General features: G+C 28.7%; 1 protein-coding gene, 1 long non-coding RNA gene and 1 pseudogene across 2 annotated transcripts; all 3 read right to left on the bottom strand.

The window, feature by feature from the left end:
• Positions 1 to 409: 409 nt before the first annotated feature.
• Positions 410 to 2964, bottom strand: LOC133035111 (uncharacterized; annotated as a pseudogene).
• Positions 2965 to 12096: 9132 nt separating this feature from the next.
• Positions 12097 to 15920, bottom strand: LOC115721085 (uncharacterized). The gene is made up of 5 exons (XR_009686386.1): positions 14426 to 15920; positions 14251 to 14347; positions 13992 to 14122; positions 13831 to 13909; positions 12097 to 13717 (listed from the first exon to the last, which is right to left on the bottom strand). It is a non-coding gene; the product is annotated as an uncharacterized LOC115721085 (long non-coding RNA).
• A 5878-nt stretch (positions 15921 to 21798) lies between these two features.
• On the bottom strand, positions 21799 to 26069 carry LOC115718898 (receptor-like protein 7). The gene is made up of 2 exons (XM_030647709.2): positions 22094 to 26069; positions 21799 to 21963 (listed from the first exon to the last, which is right to left on the bottom strand). The coding sequence occupies exons 1-2, from the start codon at positions 24877 to 24879 to the stop codon at positions 21915 to 21917; spliced, it is 2835 nt and encodes a 944-aa protein (XP_030503569.2). The 5' UTR covers positions 24880 to 26069; the 3' UTR covers positions 21799 to 21914.
• Positions 26070 to 26163: the final 94 nt, after the last annotated feature.

Below are 26163 nucleotides of genomic sequence, written 5' to 3' on the forward strand. Positions count from 1 at the left end.
TCTTTGTGGTATATAATTTTATTACTACGGTATATTAATTTTCTGTACTACGATATATCTAATACTGCTATATATATTTAAATGATCTAATATATATTTATTTTTGTTGCAATATAATAATATGCAATACTAAAAAAATTATGTAACTTAATTTTGTTATTATATATATTTTTTTTAAAAAAAAATATGCGATAAATCTATTTTTATAATTTTTATTAGCTAATTTATTAGATTTGACAATTTTCTTAATTTTTTTAAAAAATGGACATTTACTAACTTAGTTACCAAATTAGGACTATTTTACATCTCAACCCAAAAAAACATTGTCTAATGGCCCATAGTCACATAACAATATCAATTAACACTAAATTCTAGATATGGTGGCTGGCAAGGAACAACAACTTTCTAATCGTTACTACTACGTGGATTTAGTAGATGATTGATAAATAACCTATTGAATAAACATTAATCAAATATAATCAAATAAATAAAAGTTAAATCATATATAAATGAATAATATTAAAGATATTGTGATTTGTGTGTGTTTTTTTTATTCTGATAGAACGAAAAAGCAAAGAAAGGCTATATAAGAAAAATATTTCATGTAGACTTATAAAGATGAGTAAGATGTAAAGATTAAAAATATAATGATTCAAATGAACTTTTTAATTTGGTGTTTTAAGTTTAAACTTGTATCCATGGAAGGTGAGAGCAATCATAAATTAGTGGGTTAAAAGATCTTGTTTTTACTAATTCGATACTAAGAAAATTGAAGTTGACATTCATAAAGGCAATTCCATTGGGTGAAATTTTGAAAAACATATATTAGGAAAACATTAGGTTTCTTGCATATACTCATAACACAGTTGGCAACAAAAAAAATCAACATTGAAAAAGATTGGGAGGCATAGAAGATTAACCACAAAGCTAATGTATTTACATATAGAAAATTGGGGAATTGTAAGTACCATATTACCATAAATTTTGAGTCTATTTTTGAGTCCCCTACAAAGCAGAATGTGGCCTTCTTCACCATCACTAACAAATCAGTGCTAGGATCACAAATACTCCAACCACCATAAGAAGGTTCTTCAAGACATTATCAGCATTTGAACCCCGATTAGTCAATGGGAAAGCCATGATGAGCATGACCACCATGAAAGGAATGGAATTCATAAGGAAAACCAGAAGTTGTGCCATAAACAGTAGCATCAGGGAAACCATGAAAGTGCATGTTAAACAATGATGGTATTAATCCACCAAAGGCAGTAGCCAAAGTGAAGTTTCCCATTCTTGCAGTTGCCATGGGGACAAACCCTCCCATAAATCCAAACCCATTATTTGTAAATTGATTTGCATCTGACGGAGGAGTTGTTGGAGGTCTCTTGCTGGCGGGGCGATGAGGAATATCGATACCCGAATAAGATTTCGATCTTGGGTCAGACTGAGTTTTGTCGCGGCCATAGAGGGGGGCCAACTTCTCCTCTTGAATAAGAGCCTTACAAACAGGGAATTCCTGTGATTGTGAGTGGTGATGAAGCCATTTGTATAAACAAGGCCAACAAAAGAGGTAGCCACAAAGAGTAACGATAGGGTCTTGAGCTAATTCAAAGCAAATATTGCATTCAAAATCACCAGCATCATTGGCTCCATTTCCCGAGCACGAAGGGATTTGAGGTGAAACACTTGTTGATTCTCCAAACCCACTTTCCATCTCCAATTTCCCTCAAATCTTTCAAAACCAATTGCCTGAAATGCATTCAAACCACAATCGTTGGTCATATATACCCAAAATAAATAGATCACAAAATCAAAAGGGAACAATACAAATCTGACAAATCTAAAAAACATTCAAATCAAATCCAAAATCAAACACTCAAATCTTCCCCAAGAAAAAAAATATATATATATATATACGTATATCAACTTAAAAGGAAGACGCAATTCAATACGAATATCAAGAAATCAATTATATCAGGCAAAGGAAACGAAAACTGCTTCAAATTCAAATACATAAGATCATAACCAATAAATTAAAATACAAAAACAAATCAAAGCAATTAACAATTAATTAAAAAAAAAAAGAAGAAGAAGGAAAGCAGAGTAGCCACGTACCAGTTGAATAAAAACTACGGAGTATGAAAATTGAATATGAAGATCGAAGAAGGAAATTATGGAGAGAAAATATGGACCCAAAGATGTGTATGTATGAATTTTCTCAATTTCAGAAATTAAATTAGATAAAAAGAAATATTAGAAACTAAAAGAGAGAAAAGAGATTAAGAGAGGGAAAAGGGAAACGAACCACATTCTTCTTGGCCTCAATTCTTTCACGAAGGTCTGAAATATGAAATCACATTGGATCAAAACCCTCTTCCTCTAATCTAAATCGTTGATGTGTGAGAATTGGATTTGCTGCAATTTTTGGGCGACAATTGAGAGGCCATTGAGGATCGATCAATTGAGATTTCTTCTTTCCCAAGAGTTTCACGATCATTGTTACAAACGAAGAGGATTGTTGTTGCAATCGTTCTTCAATTTTGATTTCTTGAAAAGAAGATAGGATCGTTCAATTGGGATTTTTTTTCCAAGAGTTTATCAATTAGTATTTTTACTTTTTTTTAGAATAATAAACTAACGGCGTTACTGAAGACGTTAAAAAAAAATAAAAAGAATCGTTAAACCAAGAATTGCCGTTACATAGACACTTTTAATATATAAAGATATATATTTATATATATTACTAATTTGTTTACTAGTTAAAATATATGGAGACATCAATTTAATTTCAAAAGTACCCTCTTTTCTGTAGGGGTGTTCAACAAAATTTTTAAACCGCTCAACCCGAATAGACTGTCCAAACCAAACCGAATAAATCGACAAAAAATACAACCTGAAATAATACAATAAAAATTCAAATCGCCCAATGAATATATTGGGTGGTTTACAAATTATTCTAAACCGCCTAATTAACCCGAATAAACTGAATTAAGCGATTTATATATTTTTTTTTACTAAAAGTGTATATAATATATTACATAAATTATATTTATTAGTCAAACTATTTTGTATTTAAAGTTTAGACATTTTAATGTTTAACTTAAAATCTAGACTTTATAGTTAATAGTTTTTATTGTATTTAAATATTGAAGTTGAAGTTTAAAATCTATACAATATTATTTACTTTTTTTATTATTTTATTTAATTATTTCATGTTTACTTAATTATATTTATCTTTTATTAAAGTTTTTAAAATTTATTTAGATTATAGCATTTTTTAACTTGAAATATAAATAATGTATTTTTATTTTTTTAAATCTAATTTTTTAAATTAGAAATTAAGAATAATAATCTATATATCTATCTATTCTATATAAAGTGTGTCTATATAACAGAATTCTTGCTTTATGAGAAATTTATGGGTGACTTTTTATTTATATTAAAACTAAAATGATTTATTATTAAAAATAAAATAGTTTATTAATTAATTAGTATTATATATATGAAACTCCAATAGCCAGTAGAGTTTTCCATTGCTACAAGCCACGAATGTACTCCCCCAATCCAACCAAACATCTCGAAACTGTGATGGAAATTTGATTGACAAAATTGACTCCTTCCATTCTCCTATCTCAGAAGAAAATACTTCAATACACACCTTTTCCACATCAAAAAGCACAACTGTGTACTCCATGCTAGTATGCTACAATAGCTATCGTTAAATCCTTCTATTTCCCCTAATTGACAACAAGACTTGGGCATGCAAACAAATCCAACCCTGCATTCTTCATATGAAGATGACTCGGGGAGTGAAACACACTGCTCTTTAATGGGATTGCAAATGCAGATTTGTGGTCTTGGTGATCTTGTTTGTTAAATAATCGGCTAAATAACATTGGGAGCCTGAAATTAGAGATGACCATCGCTTGCATACTAGACTGCACTGCATTACAGAACGGTTGTCAGGGATTTGGGTCAATATCCTATTAGAAATTAAATAGACTTCCACATTCCTCTTTTAGATATTGTTCACCATTTGTGGTTCTTTCTCCTTCCAATCAATTATATGTGTGCAAAAACCTTTCCCAAACCAAACCCATAGACGATTCAATTTTTTTTCTAATTTGAATCTGTTAATGCTCTATTTACTTCTTTTTAACAATTTCTAAAATGCATTCAATCGAATTCTTAAACTTTTTCTCTGGACAGATTTTTTAGAACAATGGAAGAAATGGATTTAAGAAAGTATGACATGATTGGATCATCCTCCAAAATATGTATGAGCATATGAAGATAGAATACCTTATGAATACCTTATGAAGATGGCCTCCTTTTCAACTTGCAATAATTAAGGTATATATAAATTTCTAAACTCTTCCATCTAATTAAAACACTTAATAGTTATATATATACATTATATGATATTTAGTTGATTTATTTGAGTGAATATAATTGCTTGATTTGGATTTTTATCTTTTAGCTAACTTGGAGGACTTTTTTTAATCAAACATCCAGAGGATATTGAATTGGTACAAATAGATTTAGAAAAATCTTGAATTTTGAATTAACCAACATTCCTATCTATTCATACGCATAAGGGTTATTTGGAGCCTAGCTACAAGGAAACTCTCTTGAGGAGGACAATGGAGACGAATAATACAATGTCGTTATGGGGATGTTGAAGATGAGGAAGAGGAGGTTTCTATTAGGATCAATAAAGTGGTGGAGAATCAACATGAGCTTTTCGCCATTTTCGATGGCAGTACCTTGAATTTTCTTCTTTTTTTGATGTTTCTCTTAGGTATTTACTTCATTAATTTTGTTTCTACCTGAATCTGATATCTATTTGGTTAGAGTCTGTCAAGCACAATTTTTTGTGATTGGCATGAAATTAGTTGATTAGATATGGTAAGGTTGTTCCACAAGCATAGAAAGCTCCTGCTGTAGCAGCCAAGAAAGATTATTTAGATGAAAGCTATGAAGAAGAGAGATATTTTGATGAGGTATGTTTGATGTTTTCAGTGTTATACTTCTGCTGAGTAATATAGTTCAAATAATCTATTGATAGTTTTCTTTTACAAAAATAAAATGATTGTGTGTAGAAAATTAAGGTAACAAATGTACCAACTTCTACTCCTAAACAAAAAATCGAATAGTGATGGCTTTGATTAAGAAAGTGGTTCCTCTCATGAGGAGGCAAGAAAATTATTCTTCTATGATTTAGAGGTTCTATTGTTGAGCTTTTATTTATTTATTTTTAATTAAAAGAGTTTGAGTTGTGTGTGTAGAAAGTGAAGGTTAAAAATGTACCAGGCAGGACTACAGAAGATTCTTGTATGATTTTGCTCGATATAAAGAACAAGTTTCTTTTGCATCTGAGTACAAGGTAGTGAACTCAATGTAAATTCTGTCGATTTGCGCCTACTGGGGTAAGCAACAGTTGAGCCAATTGAGTTGCGATTGACTCTTTCCCTTCCTTCGTTTGACCCATCGATTTTTGCCTCTCGATCTATCTTCACAGTTTGAATCAATTACATGTTGTAAGTTTACCAATTTTAGAAAATGTCCTCTTTTAAATTTGATATTTTTCCTCTACTTTAATCTCATTTCTTCGTTTATATGACTGATTTTGTTTATTAGCATAATTCTTCTTTTATTGCTACTTTGGGGATATTTTAATAGAATTTATGTGTGAATGCTTTGTTGGGTAAAAATAATTTCAAAATATAATCAATAAATTTTTTTGTTCAATTATTTATCGTATCATTGCATCAGAAAAAAACTAAGTATACGTGTTTCACACGTAACTTTCTTCTAGTCTATATCTTTATATATTAAAAGTGTTTATCTAACGGTATTTCTTGGTTTAACAGAATATACTTAAGAATATTCTGTTAAATTTAACGATTAGGTTTGATCTGCCGTTAACAAATAAACCCAATATAATTAAACCCAAAAAATTAAACAATCTTTTAAATATTAATAATCTCTTTTTAAATTAAAAAAAATCATCTTAACCACATATCTCTCTAACAAACCTATCTTGGGAGAATATTAATAACTTTTTTTATTTATTTTTTAAAAAAGAAAAATCTTTATATATTAAAGTTAATCTAATGTTTTTTCTGGATAAGCATAGGAAGCAGAAATACCACTTGTATCTTTGTGTGATTGCAGATATACTATTTCTGTCATTGACCCACTTTTTAGCTTTATAAATGGAGATGTTCATATAATATTAACACTTTACAGAATATTTATAGATATAAACTTACATTACAATGCTATGTTAAAAAAAGAACTAAATAGAATAATCCACTACTCCAATAATAAATTTATTTACAATTTTATAATTACACTAATATTATTTTTAATACATTATTAAATAATATTTCAAATATAAATATTTAATTTTTTCACAAAAAATTTGCAATCTTTAAAAATAAAATACATTCAAAATCTTAAAAAGACCAAAATCTTAAATAAAACTAGCAATACGTGGCTCGACACGTACATTCACCTAGTATATATATATATATACTAGTAAAAAATTACGTGCGAGACACGTATACTAAATTTTATGCTAATTTTTTTTTTTATGTTATTTGAAAGTTATACAATTAAAAATTAAAGAAAAAATATTATTAGTTATTCGGTGAGATTATTATTATTATGTGTATAGGAAGAAATTACAAATTAATTAATCTTATAATCTTAACTTTAATCAAATAGGATCTAGATATATGAACAATAAATAATCACGTAAAAATCAAAAATAATTATTTGAATAAAGAATTCAATATACACAGTTATATATATGAATCCCATTAATCAAAAATAATTATTCAATATATGAACAATAATTTGTCACGCTATATGTTTCCCAATAAAGAAATCCACCTCCTCATAGTCAAAAATAAATAATACATGTAATACAGATCTTTGTAATGGAGTACCTAAAAGAAACAAAACTTTAGTTATCATAATCGGAAAAGGTTTAAGTGAACTAAATAATGACTAAGAAGATCTAAATTACAAAATGAAAATAACATGTCTATATGAGTATGATTTTTTTGCTATATGAGCATGATTGATCTAAGAGAAAATAGATAAACCTATAAACATATAAATATACTTAATATTAATTTTGACAAAGAAGCAATTCAATTATAAACAATTCTAAATATCAGCTTGACAATTTCAACACACTAATTACTCATTAAATAACCATAATGTATACTTCATGATAATTTTGTTTTATTTAATATCAAATGATAGAGATTATTGAGGTTTTCAGCCATAGAAAACACACTATGATCAACAAGTAATGCTCATTAATTGTATATTTCAAAGAAACCCTAATTTCCATGAATGTCCCTAATAAGATATAAACAATCAAGTTGTAAATTAAAAAAAAAAAAAGAAGTAGCAAATTTTCAGTTAATATAAGAAATAGAACAAATTGAAGATTTATACAATATTGGAATTTGAACTTTTAGAGGCCATTAGCGAAAGGGCGAAACTCGTTAGATCCCCTAGGAGAACACTACCTTAATAGTCTGAACACAAAAATTGTAGAAATCAAAATATGAATAAATTAGCATCATCAACAAAAGGAAAATTAAAGGGAAAAGACTTAATAATTACGTGACAAATAATTATTGATTGAATTAAAAAGTTAAGATTATAAGATTAATTCAAATTATTATTCATATATTGATTCTAAAAAGAGTAAGAAAAAGAAACATCATTTCTTTGTGCCCAAACTCTTTCGGATTTTACAAACTCTTTGATATTAACAAAATTGCTGCTTTAATTTTTCATCACACTGGAAACATATTGTTTTAGCTCTATTAGACAACCACATTTTCTCTCCTAAAAAGTCATTTTTTTTTTTTTATAATTGAAAGATGTGATGTTTGAGTAATTACATGTATCGTGTAGTTGAAGATTTGATGTTGAGTAATTTACATGCTGTGTAATTGAAGATTTGATGTTGAGTCATTTCACACTGGAAACATATTGTTTTAGCTATATTAGACAACCATATTTTCCCTCTTAAAAAGCCATTTTTTTTTTTATAATTGAAAGATGTGATGTTTGAGTAATTACATGTATTGTGTAGTTGAAGATTTAATGTTGAGTAATTTACATGCTGTGTAATTGAAGATTTGATGTTGAGTCATTTTTTTTGTTTTTATTTAATGATGTTTTTTTTTTTTTGGATTTTATGAGATTTATTTTATTATATATAAATAAGAAGTGATCCATGAATTTCTCATAAACCATTTTATTTTTCTATGAATTTCTCATAAACTATTTTATTTTTAATAATAAATTATTTTATTTTTAATATAAATAAAAAGTCATCCACGAATTTCTCATAAACTAAGAATTCGGTTATATAGGCACACTTTATATAGAATAGATATCTATCTATTTATCTATCTATATAAATGAGAAGTATGAGGCGGTGATGTGTCACCCTAAAATCTCTCTAATCAGCATTATTTGTTCTCTCCTTAATTCTCTCATTTTTTTAATTTTTTATTAGCTTCATAAATATTAAGTAATATAAAATATATACCTCAATTTATTTTCTCCATAATACTCTTTATTTATTATATTTAGTTTGTTTTTTAAAAAAAAAAAAATTAAAGTATCACATATATCACGTTCTCATGATATTTTCTTTTTTAAATTTTATAATACGTTTTCATGATATTTTCTTTTTTAAATTTTATAATATATTTTTGTATAATGTTCTACATATGTCTATTCTATATAAAGTGTGCCTATATAACTAAAATTCTTGGTTTATGAGAAATTCATGGGTGACTTTTTATTTTTATTTAATAAAATAATAAAATATTATTTATATAGAATAAAATAATAATAAAACAAATCCTATTAATATTTGAACTGATATTTAGCATATTTCAACTCTATATATAATCACAACTATAACTCTAGAAATTAAAAATATATATATATAAAATAAATTAAACCTTAAACCGCATATACAATTAGTTTGTTGAGAGAGATCAAGAAAATAACGAATTATATATGGAATTTTTTTTTATCAAATCGTTTAGGTTTTCTCTAGGTATTTATCTTCATTTATATATTTTTTTTTTAATCGCAGTCCACTCCCACTATTCAATGAACAGAGCAAGCAAATTCTTATTGCCGTCTAGATGGATGAGTGAATCTGCAAAAAATGGAGGATCTGACGCAAATTCGCCGTGAGAAATTCAAAAAAATCGTCCCCCAATTTCAGGTTCTGATCCAATTGGGTCTTCTTTTTATTCGTAAATCATCCCCCAATTTTTAAGATTAATTTTTCATTTTCTAACATTTTGGGATTTTTGTCTCCTTATTGAATCTTTTCAAATCTGCATTATTTCTATCAAAATTAATGAGCTCACATCGTTGTTGTGTTATACGGAGACTAAACTATGCCATTTGTATATTCATATACAGTCCCTTTTCTTTTCTATCTTCGAAAGGATAGTTAATAAATATAATATATAGCTTTTTTTTTTTTGAAATAATATATAGCTTTTTTTCACTCTCTAATATGAAATAACAAAAAAAAAAAAAAAAAACCTGAATTATCCATGCGCGTTGGGTCCACATGAGTCAAAAAAATCATAAAATTATCCTTTACAAAAATATACACTGATATTTTTTAAAATTTTTTTTGATGATCTTAAAAAATATTATAAAAATAATATCAAAACAAAAAAAATTACTTACCCTAATTTCGTTTTATCTTAAGAAAAAAGAAAATTAATTTTCTAATTATTTTTTTTTTCACAGGAAAAAATATTTTCGTGTACTCGTGTCCAATTAATGGATTATACTGCAGAGGTGTAGTTTCAACGAAATAAAATAACTTTACTTGTCTTTCATAAGTAAATTTTTTTAATTAAATTAATTATGCACACCATGTCTAATCATCTTAAATGAAAATAAATAACTACTTGCAGGAACACCGCCGCTTTGTCGACACTACCATATTCGATTTATACACAAAAAAAATGGACAATCCAGTTATATGCAGACTCGGTTAGAATGAAAAGTGCAAAATAAATATTTATACTATTGTCTCTGTCGAAGCAAATGTTATCTTCAATTATCAACAATTTAGAGATTAATTTTTAATTTTTTTTTTATCTTACACACATTGTGTTTCTTTTTAATTTTTAATTTTCTTTTAATTCATGGGTCACTTTTCATTTATATATAATAAAATAAATCCCATTAAATCCAAAAAAATATGATTGGGTTTTTGCTGTTGTACATCTACGATTAGGTTTTCTTTAATTATTTATTGTATTCCTTTTCCTATTACAATTCGGACATTCCTATGGGATCACACATAATATTCCGATCCGCACTTCTCTTTTTTCTTCTTTACAACTTAATAACAAAATATATAAGTAATAATAATAATAAAAAAGAAGCGTGACTTTTATCAAAGTTCACAAAACCAAGCATCAATGGCGAAAAAAACCCAACAAAGTTTACTTAATGATTCTAAGTGCTCGGCATATGCATTAGTTTCTAGGAGCAAAGTTTTTTAAAGTTACGTAATAATTTACATATATGTTGCAAACACAATATACAAAAAATAAAGAAGAATATGGAAGAAAAAAGATACTATTATTCACATCTAAAAAGGCAGTGGAGATAATAATAGAAACTTTTCATTTTTTTTTCTTTTTTTTTATCAATTTTTTTTTTCTTTTTGAGTAAAGATAAATATGAAATTTTAATCGTATAGAGTTTTATTTTAATAAAATATAGTATTTTAAAATAATTTAATAGTATTTTGTTATAGAATACTATCACTTTTTGTTAAACATGGTTTTTACTTTTTGTTGACACTACCATATTCAATTTATCAACAAAATAATGGACAATCCAGATATATGCGGACCCGGCTAGAATGAAAAGTGCAAAATACAAAAATTACACTATTGTCTCTATCGAAGCAAATGAAGATTGAAATCCACTAATGACTATCATTAGTTTTCTTATCTACAATTTTTAAACAAATGCTATCTTCAATTATCAATAATTTAGAGATTGATTTTTAATTTTCTTTTTATCTTACACCCATTTAAGTAATGTTTCTTTAAGTATTGGAACATCAATTTTTAATTTATTTTTAGATTAACTTAAGAACATATTTAAATCATCAAGCTTTCTTAAACACTAATATATTGCATTCGGTATTCACTTTTAATTGACAACATTATAAAATATAATATTTAGATACACATGATAATAATCTCACCTAATAATTAATAATATTTTTTCTTTAATTTTTAATTGTATCACTTTCAAATAACATAGAAAAAAAAACTAGCATAAATTTAGTATACGTGCCTCGCACGTAGTTTTTTACTAGTATATATATAATCATACATAATTAAAATTAAAATCTCTAAAAAACTAAACATAAGCTTATTAATGTCCTGTTTCAACATTTTTTCTCTTCATGCGTGGACGTGGATGATTAATAGAGCAATACACTCAAATTCTTTCTCCCATGCAAGTATGTTTGTAAGTTTCAATATGCATTAATTTTTGCATTAAATTTGTATATATGCATAAAATATGTATGAATATTACTACATTATTTAGTTTAGTATACATATTTATGTCATACGTGATGATCTAATAATTTGCTTCTTGGTTGTTCAATTTTTATGTAAATATATATTTTATAGTATATCTATTTTATTATTCTATATGTATGTGATATGTTCATTATGGTAGGGTGTTTATCATATACTATACATATATATTCATAACTACAACCCTTTACTGTGATCTTTCAATATTTATAATATTCAATACTTATACTTATACTAGGTAGGAGTTACGTGCCGAGACACGTAAATATTAGTTTTAGGTAAAATTTAGTTTTTTTTTTTATCTCTTCTTATTTAGATTGTATGTGAAAGTATGATCATACGAATGATTTGTTTTATCAAATTAATATTTGTGCTATTATAATTGGTTGGTAAAATATAATTAGGTATATAAAAATCATAATAAAATAATTAATACTTATTATTTACTTCTAGAAAATTGGGTATATGAAATACTTGCATACACTACTCCATGTAAATTCATAAATAACAAGTCAAGAGAAAGAAAAAGAAGCTCGGCACCAAGAAAAGTCTCAACACTAAATAAAATAAAATTACTGTAAAAAAAAAGGGTAACTTCTGCCTAATCTTCCATTAGTTCAAGTGCTTGAATGGTGAATTGATTGTACTTTGAACTCATTCAGGGTCGGCCCTGGGCATAGGCGGGCTAGGCCTGTGCCTAGGGCCCACCTAGTCCAGGGGCCAAAAAAAAAAATTTTGCCCTTTTAAAATTACACAATTTTTTTGCTGATTTTGGAAAATACCATTTTTTTTTTCTAAATAAGGGCCCAAAAAATAATTTTTACCCTATAGCCCACTACATTTCAGGGCCGGCCCTGAACTCATTGTTCGGTTTGCATCTGCGTACAACTGAATTCTCCATTTTTAGCTGATAATTGCTTCGTAGTTTTTTGGACAAACAACTTATGTTTCTATAAAAAAAATGATTAGTTATAAGTTGTAATGTATTTCTATGTATGAAAATGTATAAATTTTACATATTTATTTTTTTATAGTTACCTCGTCCAAATATGATCTTAATTGAACTGCAGTACATGAGAATATGTTTTCTGCAACATCGCCGAACATCACAGCATCTAGCAACTTTGTACTATCGTCGAGTTGTACATATGTCCTTGCACTAATAATTTATACAGAATATGTAACGGTTTGTATGAATATGCAATAAGTTCAAATATTAATTTAGTTATGATGTGCTTACCGTGGTGTAGGAAGACATCTTTTTCTGCATTTTGGATTTTCACAATCTGTTTCTTCGTTGTCGTTGTAGAACATAAGTTTCTTATTACAAAAATCACACGACATGTAATAAAAATCTTGATTGATATTTTTTAATATGATTTCAGCTTCAATCCAATAATATGCTTTCTGCAAACAAAAAAAAAACTATGTATGTAATAGAATTCAATATTATATTAAGTACAAAAAAAAAAAATCAATGATTTTTAATTAATTTTTTTGTGTATATTAATTACAAAAAAATCAATGATTTTTAATTAATTCAATATTATTAAGCTCTTAAAACACCTAAAATAAATAAATAACTATACTAATTATACAGTCTGAATTGGTTAGTAATAATAAAATAGGAGCAATGACAATCGAATATATAACTTTATTTTTCTTGTTCTAGACTGTTAAATATAATAACCACAAACAAGTAGTGTGAAAATGAGTTCCAATACAGCCCCAAGAATAAACAACACAAGTATGGGTAGGTGATTAGTAAACATCAAATAGTATGAAAACAAACAGCAAAGAGTATAAATACATAATAAACAGCAAAGAGTATAAAGACAAAAATCAAGATAGTAATTAGTAATTACTAAGCAATATATATTATACATTTAAAAGTGTTAAGTAGTACTATATATCTTCTTTTTACCTTAGTTGGTTTTAATTGCTTTACCAAATCGGTAACTTCGTTGTTCTTAACATATTCTCGTTTTGCAGCAGATGAATTTGGAGAATACGGATATGTAGGTGCTTGAATAGTAATATTATTTATGTCTGCTTTGTTATTTTCAGCCCTTGACATTGTAATTTAAATGTTAGCTTACTTATTAAAGTAATAAACAATCAATATTATTTAATCAAAAAATGATATTTAATGAAGGTAAATCAATTTGTTTAAGAGTCGTACCATTGATGAAGAGTAGTTGCTTCGTAATTGTCAGGATTGATTTCGATTGTACTTGATTCACGGCTTGACAACGACAGTCCTGTAGGAAAATAATATTTTCAGCCTATTTAAGTGTACGAAATTGATAGAAATATATATGGTGGTAGTTAGTATATAAGTACCTCTCTTAGTTTGAACAATCATCTTTGTTCCCATTATTATTGGGTTGTTTTCAGTAACTTCAGACAATTTTTCACTAATATCTTGTACCAAAGCACCCCACAGAGTTAAACATATCGGGTGGAAGCTACAACTGTGATTGAAAATAGTAATGGTAATTATTAGTTTTGCTATGTATCATAATTTTAAATCCATATGAAATTATTATGAGTGCTCCAATGAAGATTATCATTATGTATTTGTATGTTATATTATATATACCTGTCATCGATTAGATAAATTTCTTGTATGGTTCGCTGTCCATACACTGTGTTCACCACTTTTGTTGGATTTATTTTGACAGCTACTCCTATGGTATCTAAAAATTGAATGTGATGTTAGTTAAAACTTCGTAAATTATTTGTCATGTTGGTATATCGTTGGGATCCGAAGTTACCTTGTGGTGTGTTGGAGTATTTGTCAGATGACAAGTTCTTAAACGAAACGAACTCATGGACTGGCTTAGAAAATTTCTTCCCTAACTTTAAATTATAAGAACCGGATGATTAATTAAAATTCCTACAGAAACTTAGTTATGCAAAACAATCAAATTAACAATTTTCACACAAAAAATAATATGAGTAAATACATCACAGTAAATACATTAATAAATATAAATTAATATGAGTAAAAAAATACCTGATATTCAAATGGAGAGTACGACACAAATAATCTAAACCGACATTAAATGGCAGCAACCTACAAGAAGAACGACATTGTAAATAAAAAATGACAATGACCATACAAACGCTCCACATCCAATTCTATTCAAAATGTATATTTATTTAATACAACAAATAAATTCCAATTCAAATTGCAGAGACTTCTCAAACACCAAAGAAATAAAAAAGCCAATAGGACTTAGGAAATAGTAAAACATCTAAAGAACATCATTGATTGCATTAAGAAAAAATAGAAAATAGTAATGTAGTACACAGTAATAAAATAGAAAATAATAATTTGAAATGTTAGTATAGACAGACAAGGATATATACCAAGTTTTGGTCTTCAAATAAGAGCTTTGCTGAGGAAGAAGGATGGCCAATTGTGTAACATTAGGATTGCAGACTTTACTGAGAAATAACAGAAGTTTACTTGTGTCAACTGATAGAGGCAAAAATAAATAAGAATGCGTATAAAAGCTTGTACGCATAAAACTGCTTCCTAAATTCATGGTGATATTTATAGGCCTAACTAAAAATATCTAGCTGCTTCAAAAAATTAAAAAAAAAATACTAATTTAAATATAATTGAAATAACTTTTAAATAGAAAACAAATGTATATTTATTTAATACAAAAAATAAATTCTAATTCAAATTCATATTCATATTCATATTTAAACAAAAACAAAAAAACAGAAAAATCTATCTAAGTGGAACAGTTCAGTGAATAAGAATGATTTCAAAAATTTAAAATGAACTGAACTTAAACTATTTTATATTTTTATTTTTATATGAAAGATATTAAGACCTTGCCAGTTTAGAATCGTCCATCTTTATGCAAATATTCAGTATCTAAATAGCCTCACAACTCTCTAATAAATGTTCGGTTATGCCCTAAATAAAACTCTTTACAATCTGATTAGTTATCAACACAAGAAATTTGAAGTGATTGATGTTTGCATGAATTCTACATGCTAATGGTTTAAATATGTTTATTACTTTTACACACAGAATCAGTTAAATCCAGATCATATGTTTATTCACAATTACAGTATCGTCAACACAGTGGAATGTGATTGTGATCATATGAATCAAAAGACTTGGTCCCTGTTTCATCAGTGTTATTGGATTTACACTAATGTGATAATCAGCGATGATGTGTACTTACACTTGGAGTAAGTGTTATGTTTTTTTCAGGACATTAGTAAAGTATATTAGTTTCGAATGTATGGAGTATACATTGAACTGGACCGATATTGCAACTAAGTTAAGATATTACAAACTTACCGTTATACATATCTTTTCAAGTCAATATCAGTAGTTGATCTTAAGATTAAAAAGAATCTAAATCCTGATATGCTTAGGCTCAACTCAGGAGTGCTATTCATGTTCTTTGATTTATTAGTTAAGCCTAGTTTTAGGTCAGGGTGATACGTATATTTTGGGAACATGATAGTATGATTGAGTGGGAGTGCTGAACATAAATATGGAATCTATAGCTTCTACTGATGTTTAGAAGTAAAGTGATGATTCCCTTCGAGCTTAGCAAATAGAAGTAAATGGATGAGCTCTTGTTTAACTGACTAATTATTAGATCACTAAACATCATTTACAGGTAGCTAAGTGTTTTAAGGGGCAAAATACATTGAGGGGTGAGAACGGTAAAGAAATCCCATCTCGATGTAGATCATCTATATAGAGGATCTTTAAATCACAATAAGATTATAACAATGGTTAAATGAGATAGCATATTGATATCGTGGAACATACAATATGCTCTATATAAGTCTGAGAGTGCAATTCTAAGTTCTAAGAGTGGATTCAACGAAGAATTAATAAGTATGAATTTACTTGGTAAATTTGGTTCACTTATTGGAAGCTCAGCATATAGATCCATGGTCCCCATTCTAGTTGAGAACATTCTGCTTGTAATACTCATTAATTGATTCGTGATTGATCAATTATAATTCTAAAGTTAGACTATGTCTAATTTTATGAATTTTCACTAAGCAGGGGTGAAATTGTAAAGAAAAGAGTTTCTAGGTTTATTTATTTATTAATGGACTTTATATGTCTAATTAATAATTAATTTAAATGACAATATTATTTAATAATCTATTTTAGTTATTAAATAATTAGTTTTGGCATTTAAAAGGTTAGAATTGGAAAATTGGCATTTTTGAGAAAATAGAAATAAAATTTGATAAAACTGCAAAATCAAGTGGGGCCCACTACTACACCTTGGTCGGCCACTTATTGTGGAGTTTCAAATTGATTTTTTCATTATTTTAATGCCAAATAATTCCTAACCTAAACCTAGTAGTTGCCTATAAATAGAAAGTGATGGCTCAGTCAAATTACATGCTTTTCATTAGCCTTTCTGACAGAAATTTCTCTCTTCAGAAAAACTGAGCCTTCCCCACTTTCTATACCTGGCCGAAACCCTCTCTTCTCTTTTCCCTTCATCAATTTCGACCCTAGTGAAAGAGTGAGTGCCCACACACAGCAAGCAGTAACTCAATCATAGATTGGAAGACTGTGAAGGATCAAACTTGAAGAAGAAGGACATTCGGGCTCAGATCTTATGTATACTCTGCTACAGAAAGGATACGAGGGTTAGTGATCTGAGCGGAAGGAGACATTAATTCCGCTGCATCAATGTAAGGTTTTCCTAACTTTATATGTGTTTAATTTATCGTTTTAGAAAGTTCATATATAGGGTGTTTAAACAACATACTTGTGAGTAGATCTAAGATCCTGGTAAAATAAATTCCAACAATAAAATCTTAATCCATTGTCTAACCTAACATGCCAAAAAAAAAAAAAGAACCAGGAGCACACGCACACTCACCGTGGCCATGAAGTTTAGTCTGAATTCTGTACTTGTTTTGGGGATCCAATGCAAGCCTTGCTTCATTATCGACTAAACAAGCAACTTTTTCCTGTAGTTAAAAATTCATCAAGTATATTACGAGTGCTCTTCCATCAGTGTTAGTAGTAAGGCATCAATGGTTCAATCAATGAATGTTTATAATTATACCTGCTTCAAAAGCTTTACTTGCTTAGGCTCCATCCCAAAATAAGAATTTGACTTCAGTTTTATTCTAATGGTGAAAACTGAACTTGATATCTCTTTCCACATTATTAAATCCACTAAAAAAAATAAAGAAATAGAGACTATCATTAAATACCCAAAATTGAAATAATTGAAAAAAGAAATTTGGATAAAAGGATGTTGGAGCTATACTTTACCAATTGGGTTCGATTGAGCTTCCCCAGCAGTGATATCACGCACACATACCCTTTTCCAAATTTTCAACTCTAACCCAAGTCTCATGCCCAAAACCACTATCTTCTACACATGAAACCACGCCAGTCCCTTTTCTGTCTAACCCCTTATCACCATCACTGTCAACACTCTCATTTGTTGGTCCATAGTGGTAGAGATTATGAGGGTGAAAAACAACATCAACCCCCCCAGGAATTGCCATAAGCTGCTCAATATCACCACGAAAATTAGAAGGGTATGTGGAAAGATCCTCTGTGGGAGAAAACTGACCTGGGTTTACATAAATGGAGACCACTATGAGATCAGAATGGTGTTGAGCTTCTCTAACGAGTGATATGTGACCCTGGTGGAGATAACCCATTGTGGGTACGAAGCCAATGGTTTTGCCTTGGGATTAATTTTTGAATAAAAATTAATAGATTAATAGATTATTGATTCAAAAATTAATCTCAGAACAAAATTCTTCCCTTAAGAACTCTTAAAAGATTAATTTTTCCTCTAAGTTCTTTAGTTAATTCTCGACACAAAACCTTCTCCAAATGTATAAATAAAGCAACAGAAACACCTCAATAACAATTAATTCAACCAAATAAAACAAAAATGAATGAGAACCCTAAAACACCAAGTGCACAAAAACATCATACACTCCTCATCATTTCCAGGATAGAGATCCAACAATGGCAGAATATATATACGAAAATCTAATAAACCACAAAGTAGAATACGCGTACTCCAAATTCCAAACGCTTAGGAATTAATTCCAGTAAACTTCTCAACAACCAAAAGAATTCATCCCAAAAAGCAGAGCAAGAGAGATAGAGAGACAGAAAATCAAAAGGGCATCCATGAATGAGTAGGTAGAGTAACTAAATTGACATACCTGGATGAAGTTCTTGGGCGAGGCGTCTGGAGCAGGAGCAGCAGAAGAAGAAGAAAGATGATACGCAGAATGTTCTTCAATCGTTGACTCCAACTGAAAGTGAGAAAACGATTAAACGAAAAGACCAGGATGAAGTTCTTGGGCGAGGCATCTGGAGCAGGAGGAGCAGCAGAAGAAGAACAATGATACGCAGAATATTCTTCAATCGTCAACTCCAATTAAGAGTGAGAAAACGATTCAACGAAACGACCAGGATGAAGTTCTTGGGCGAGGCATCTGGAGCAGGAGCAGCAGAAGAAGAACGATGATATGCAGAATATTCTTCAATCGTCGACTCCAATTGAGAGTGAGAAAATGATTCAACGAAAAGGAAAGTTTAAAGGGAAAGGAAAGTTAACAGCGTTAAAAGGAAAGTTTAAAAAAAATGGTGGATGGTTCCTTTTGGGGTTAAATTTAACAGAATATTCTTTTATTTGTAAAGTATATTCTGTTAAACCAAGAAATACCGTTAGATAGACACTTTTAATATATAATGATAGTAAATTTTTTGTTTATAGATTTTTCTCCACAAAAAATTATAACACACCTACATTTATTGATTGGCAAACCTTGAATTGATCAATAATTTTTTTTACTTTTCTTTTTCATAAGGATGATTACATGTACTTAATTTCATACCAAAAAAATTATTTCTATCTTTACTGAAAAATATATGCTATTAATAAAAGTAAAATTAAAATTACCTCCTAAATATACATTTGTAAAGATTTTGGTGAATCTCTTTAATTACTCTAAATTAATCTTTTTTAATAATCTATATTTTAATTTATAATCAAATCAAAATAAACATTCCAAACTAATTCAAATTAAAATATTATAAATATTTTTAACCTAAAAATACCTATAATTAGTTTAAAAAGAAAATAACACCAAAAAGACCCAATTCTATTCTTTTTCTTTCTCAATTCACTTTGGCAATGTATTATTATTATTATTATTATTATTATTATTATTATTATTATTATTATTATTATTATTATTATTATTATTATTATTATTATTATTATTATTATTATTATTATTATTACAGTTATTAGATATTTATTTATCTCCTTTTATTCCTTTCTTATGATATTTTATTATTATCAAAAATTAATTTTTTTTTCTTTCTAATTATTTTACCAAAACCTCCCAAAACAAAAGAAAATTAAGTATTGGGTTTTGGTAAAATAATTAAATTTTTATTTATTTATTTATAAAATACATGCAACTAAATAAGAAAAAATAAAACATTTGAAAAACAAGAAATAGTTATTAATTAATTTATTTTTTTTAAAAAATAAGTTAATTATATAAGTTTATATAATTAATTAAGTAAATTAATAAATTTATATTTATATATCACGTACTAACTTAGTTTATTACATTTAGTTGATTGATTATTTAATTATTTGAAATTAGTTATTGCTAAAATTTATCATTTTATTAATGCAAGATTAAATATTAAGAAATTATTAATTTTAGGCTTTTTTTTAAGAAAATAAATTTAGGCTAATTAAATATATTTCTTATAATATTTTATTTTTATTGAAAATTGAAATAAAATACAATTCTTTTTTAATTATTTTACTCAAAGCTCAAAAAAAAAAAAAAAAACGTAAAACAAAAAGAATTAAGTATATGAGGTTTTGAAAAAATACATGCTACTAAATAAGACAATATATAAAGAAGAAGTCATTATTGATTATTTTTTTTTAAAACAATAAGTAGTTATATACGTTCATATAACTAACTAACTATATTAATATATTTATAGTTGTATATCACGTAATAATTTAATTTATTTTAGTTATTTGATTAATAACTTAATTTTAAATAATTAATTTAAATTAATTATAGTTAAAAAAAATTATTTATTAACGCAAAATTAAATTTTAAGAAATTATTAATTTTAGATTAATTAAATGTAATACTACATCTTTATAATAAGTTTTTGTAGTATTTATATTATTTAAATTAATTTGATAGCGTAACAAGATGATATGTATGTATTAAATATTTTTAGTTAGCTCAAGTTTTCAATTTTAGAAGAAGTATTAAGAAAATGAATGAATGTCCAATAGTTTAGGCTCAAATTAGAAGAGACGGGACTCAAATTAATCTCTGTATTGGAAAAGAAAGATCGACATACTCATATTTGATAATGTATGATTAGGAAATTATTAAGTGATCAATACTAATTAGTAAACACATCAAGTCATAAGGACAATAGTGACAACTATAAGTAAACTGATGATTACAAAATGTGAGATATGATGATGACAATGGGTAAAATACAGACAATAGAGAGATTCAACAATGACAACCACTTTGAATGATCAATATAAAAATAATTTCATTTGCAATGTTTCTTTTTGTATACATATATAGGACTTCTAAATATATATATATATACAATTATAATAAAAAAATGATAAGAAATACGTATGGTTAATAATTGTGCTTTGTATTACAGAAAATACTCTAAGTTAAGTTTTTCATGCACCATCCTATTTATTTATTTTTATAATAACAATTTTTTTTTATAAAGCAATTTAAAATTTTTTAGTATAAATTTTAAACTTCATAAATAAATAACATTTAAATAGTAATAATTAATAATATAAAATTAGGTAATATAATTTAATTATTATTATATATCTGAATTATTATTTCAAATAATTATTATCATATTAATAAAAAATTTAAATTAGTTATAAAAAAAAGTGAAAAAAGGTTGAATCTTTTCTAATTTTTAATTAGGTTGCTTACAATTAAATATTTACAAGCTAATATGAGTTAGTAAAAATATACTATAACCAAACTAAAAAAAAATAAATAAATAAAATAACTAGACTAAATACAAAAAAAAAAAAAAAATCACTAAATACACGCTACTTTTCTCATTAATCTTGCTAGTCAAACTTCATATACAAAAAGAGAAATTTATTGAATCTAGAATTCACTAAATAAAAAAAAAATTGATGTTTTTGGTAAGCACGGTGTTCGAAAGCTTTATGTTGGTGGACGGATGAAAATAACTTCCCTGGTTTGCTCGCCATCGCTGGGAAATAGAGGAAGAGAACAAAAATTAGTCATTATATAAATTGTATTTGTATGAATGATTTACTTCATAAGTATATGCAAAACATGGTCATGTTAAAATTTAGGAACCAGAGTATAGAAATAGCTACCTTGAACACGAGTCTGCTATACAAGTAGTTTGAGCATATTCATTCCTCATAAATAAGCTGCCCAGGATGTGAATAGCCAAAGTTTGTACTAATCCGTGGAGCCTTATCGATAAAATGATGTGTCCAGTGATGACTCCCACCATAAATCCAAATCCATATCCTGTCAATATTGACCTCCACTCAAAACCATCTCCGAATTCTGATTCGTCCCTTTCCTCAAAAGGTGGTGTCTTCACCTCTTTGCATTTTTCTGACACTGGAAAGCCACATAATCCTATGTTCCCCTCATATGAGGAACTTAAACCTGTATTGAACATTTTACCTTGGGGTATACGACCTGTAAGTTGGTTATGAGAGAGGTTTAGCAATGAAAGAGATTTGAGATTTGCCAATTGCTCTGGGATTTCACCAGAGAGCATGTTTCGAGATAAATCTATTGCTTCAAGCTCCTCCAAACGTCCAAGAGATACTGGGATGCGTTTGGTGAAACCGTTGGTTGACAAGTTGAGGACAACTAGAGATGTAATTTCGCCTATACTATCTGGAATTTCTCCCTGAAAATGGTTGTTTGAGAGATCAATGGTCTTCATGATGGATAGGATTTTCAATTTATTCATATCATTGTAGTCACTTAATGAGTATTGATAATAACCATCATTTGCGCTCTGATAATGGAAGTTTCGAACAGGTTCCTCGTTCACAGTACTCCAATTCCTGAAATATTCTGATGGTATCTTTCCACTGAAATTATTTAAGGAGATGTCAAAAACACGCAAGTCTCCAAAATCCCAATATGTACAAGGATTCCATATTGATCCATAGAATTTGTTTGATCTCAAGATAAGAACAGCCAGCCTTGGCAAAGCTTGTAATGAAAAAGGAAATGTGTCAACTATTTGATTATGCCCCAGATCTAGAATTCTTAAATCTCTACATTTGGTCAATGATTGCGGAAATTTCCCTTCCAACTGATTTGAACCAATGTTCAGCACCTTCAAGTTGCATATATCAGTACAAATTTCAGATATGCTTCCATGGAAATTGTTATGACGTATGTCTAATTGTGAGAGCAGATTGCCAAAACATTGAGGAAGTGTACCATTCAAGTTGTTATTCGACAGGTCGAGAACACTTAGCTTGGAAAACATGTCGAACTCACAGTTTCCAGTTAAATTATTCGACCCTAGAAAAAGAGTTCTCAGGTTCGTCAATTTGGATATGGAGCTTGGAATTTTTCCATTTAATTTGTTCCTATTTAAGGAAAAATATTCCAGTCGAGAAGAAGAAACATTTTCTATTTTGAGAGGACCTGTAAACTGGTTGTCGTTTAGATTCAGGTAAACTAGAGAAGGCATTGTGAACATGGACAAAGGAATGGCTCCACCAAACATATTGTTAGACAGGTCTAGTTTATTAATGGAATTGAAATTTTCAAAAATATGAGGTGGAATGGAATCAGAGAACTGGTTTCCTGAGAGATCCAACGAAAGAAGTTGGGTTAGGTTTGCAAGTAATATTGGAAACATGCCATCGAATCGGTTATCAGAAAGGTGCAAATGAAGCAGTTGACTCATGCTCCCAAATGAAGATGGAATGGGACCACGAAAAAGATTAAAACCAAGGTCAAGGAAAGTGAGCTCGGCAAGATCTTTGCCAAATGATAATGGAAGCTGACCAATGAATTTGTTATGTGAGAGATCAAGATATGTGAGTTTAGAAAGGTTCCTCAATACAACTGGAAGATGACCCTTAAAGTTGTTGTTTGCTATGTCAAGATATGTGAGCTGGGAAAGGTTCCCTACCCATGAAGGAACAGTTCCCGATAGGGAACAAGAATTGAGATCTAAAACATTCAAGGATTTGAGTTGTCCCATTGTGTCAGGTAATTTCCCTGTAAAACCACATTGCCTAAGATTCAAAATATTTAAGGACTTGAGGTAGCCAATGGACTCAGGTACTTCTCTTGAAAGTTTTGTGAAGGAAGAATCCAGTAGCCTCAGAGAACTGCCAGACTGAAATTGAGGTAGAACAACAATAAGATCATCGTTGTTTGACACATCAATGACTTGTATGTTTGGAAATAGAAATATATCATTTGGAAATTCACCAACTAGACTACATCCACGAAGAGATAGAGACACCAATGAAGATAGATTTATTAGGGATTCAGGTACTGGTGAATAAAAGTTGACCCCATTTAAGTTAAGGTCTTTTAAACTTTTCATATTTTGAATAAGGTTCTCCATGTCTAATTGCTTTTTCAAATATAAATAGTTTTCAGAAAGATCAAGTGAAACCAAATTGATCAAAAAAGAGAATTCTGAGGGAATGTTCCCGGAAAACACGGAGTTTGAGAGATTGAGATGAGTTAACCTTGAAAGTTGGCGAAAGCTTGATGGAATTTGGGAGGAAGAGAAGTTGTTGAAAGCCATGTTGAGTTGTTGAACTTGATCCAAGCTGAAGAGGCTACTATTAGCCCTTAAAGGCCCTTGGAGCCCATTGTTGCTTAGATCAAGGCTTAGTACATGACCAGTTGACATATTGCAGCTGACTCCACTCCACAGGCAGCAGTCTGTCCTATCATTCCAAGTAGCCATAACATCCCTCTTTTGCTGGGAATCAACACTATTGTAAGACTTAATAAGTTCAAACTCTTGTTTCAGCTGCAGCAAAGCAGAGCTTTGATCAGAAAGACATTTAAAGCTGACCAAAGAATGTGAAACATCAAAGCAGCAAGAAATGAAGTAAAATATGAGGTATGGATTGCGGTAAATGAGCTTCTTCATGTTTACAAAATTAAAGATTGTTGCGATGTTAGTATGAGACAATATACCAAGAACGATTTTTGTATTAAGGAGAAAGAAAAGAAAATGTGCAATGTAGAAATTTATGGTTGCTTGGCTTTATATTGGTAGAATCATTTTCTATGTAAAAGATGTGATTATTGCCTCAACGACTAAGTTTAATTTGTTGTCAATGCCTTGTACATCTGTCATTCTATTGGACCATTTTCACTCTACAGGCCACACAGTATCTCTTTCAATCTGTATCTCTTACTTCTAGGAAATGAGGCAACAATTTCACAAACAAGAATCTTGTAAACTATGTACTCTCTTACATAATTCCAAGTATGTTGTCTCAGTAGAAAAAGACAAACACTGATACAAGGTAAGTGTACAAGATACCACATGGATGTGCTTGAGTCACTTTCTTCTTATTCTATTTTTCTAAACACTTTTCCAAAATTACTGTCATCATGTTCCGAAAAATTTCCTAGCAGAGAATGTTTTACTTTTGTTTCTTCATAAGAAGTACCCTGGCCTTTACAGATGAGTTTTATTATTTATTTTGCTAAGAGTGCCCTTTACAGAGTTATTTGAGGAAAGTAGCAAGTAATACCCTTTACTTGCCGTGGAAAAACGCTCAACGAATGAACTTCTGGGAATTTTCATTCCTCAACATTCCTAGCTTTTACTTAGGTAATTCACACGCTTTATTTCTTTTCTCGACTATTTCCATTCATCTAATCCGAAAACAAATTAAATCTGAAGTTTTCCGTAATACAATTGGATTTGGAAGAATGAAAACACTGGCCCAGAACTGTGAACAAAAAGTGAGAGAATTAGAAAGAGATCTCACGCGGTGTAAGTGGAGGTGAAAGGAAGTTTTCACCACAAAATTCCAGAGTTTCGACTCAACCCTAAACCCTTGCAGGTACCGCCGAGAGCTAGGGAAGTAAAAGAATGAAAAGGCGTCGTGTTCTGTTCTCCCCGACCGTGGAATAAGTCACCGGAGAATGACGAAGTTCACATCTACCCTGTTTTCTTCGAAATTACGGAAATGTCCCGCACTCAGAATGAACACAGGGCAATGAGCTTGCCAAAAGAAGAAATCTCTTTATCAATTTGGAGGGAACAAATTACTATTTCAATTTTTTATTATTTACCATTAACTAAAAAAATTAAAAAAAAAATTAGTGTAAACTAATGCTCGTTGCAGAAAGACTTTTTTGCAAATCAATTCTGGTTAAACTATCACAATTTCATTTCATAAATAGATTGGGTACTAAA

Source organism: Cannabis sativa, chromosome 2 (genome assembly GCF_029168945.1).
Source record: "Cannabis sativa cultivar Pink pepper isolate KNU-18-1 chromosome 2, ASM2916894v1, whole genome shotgun sequence".
NCBI classification, from domain to species: Eukaryota; Viridiplantae; Streptophyta; class Magnoliopsida; order Rosales; family Cannabaceae; genus Cannabis; species Cannabis sativa.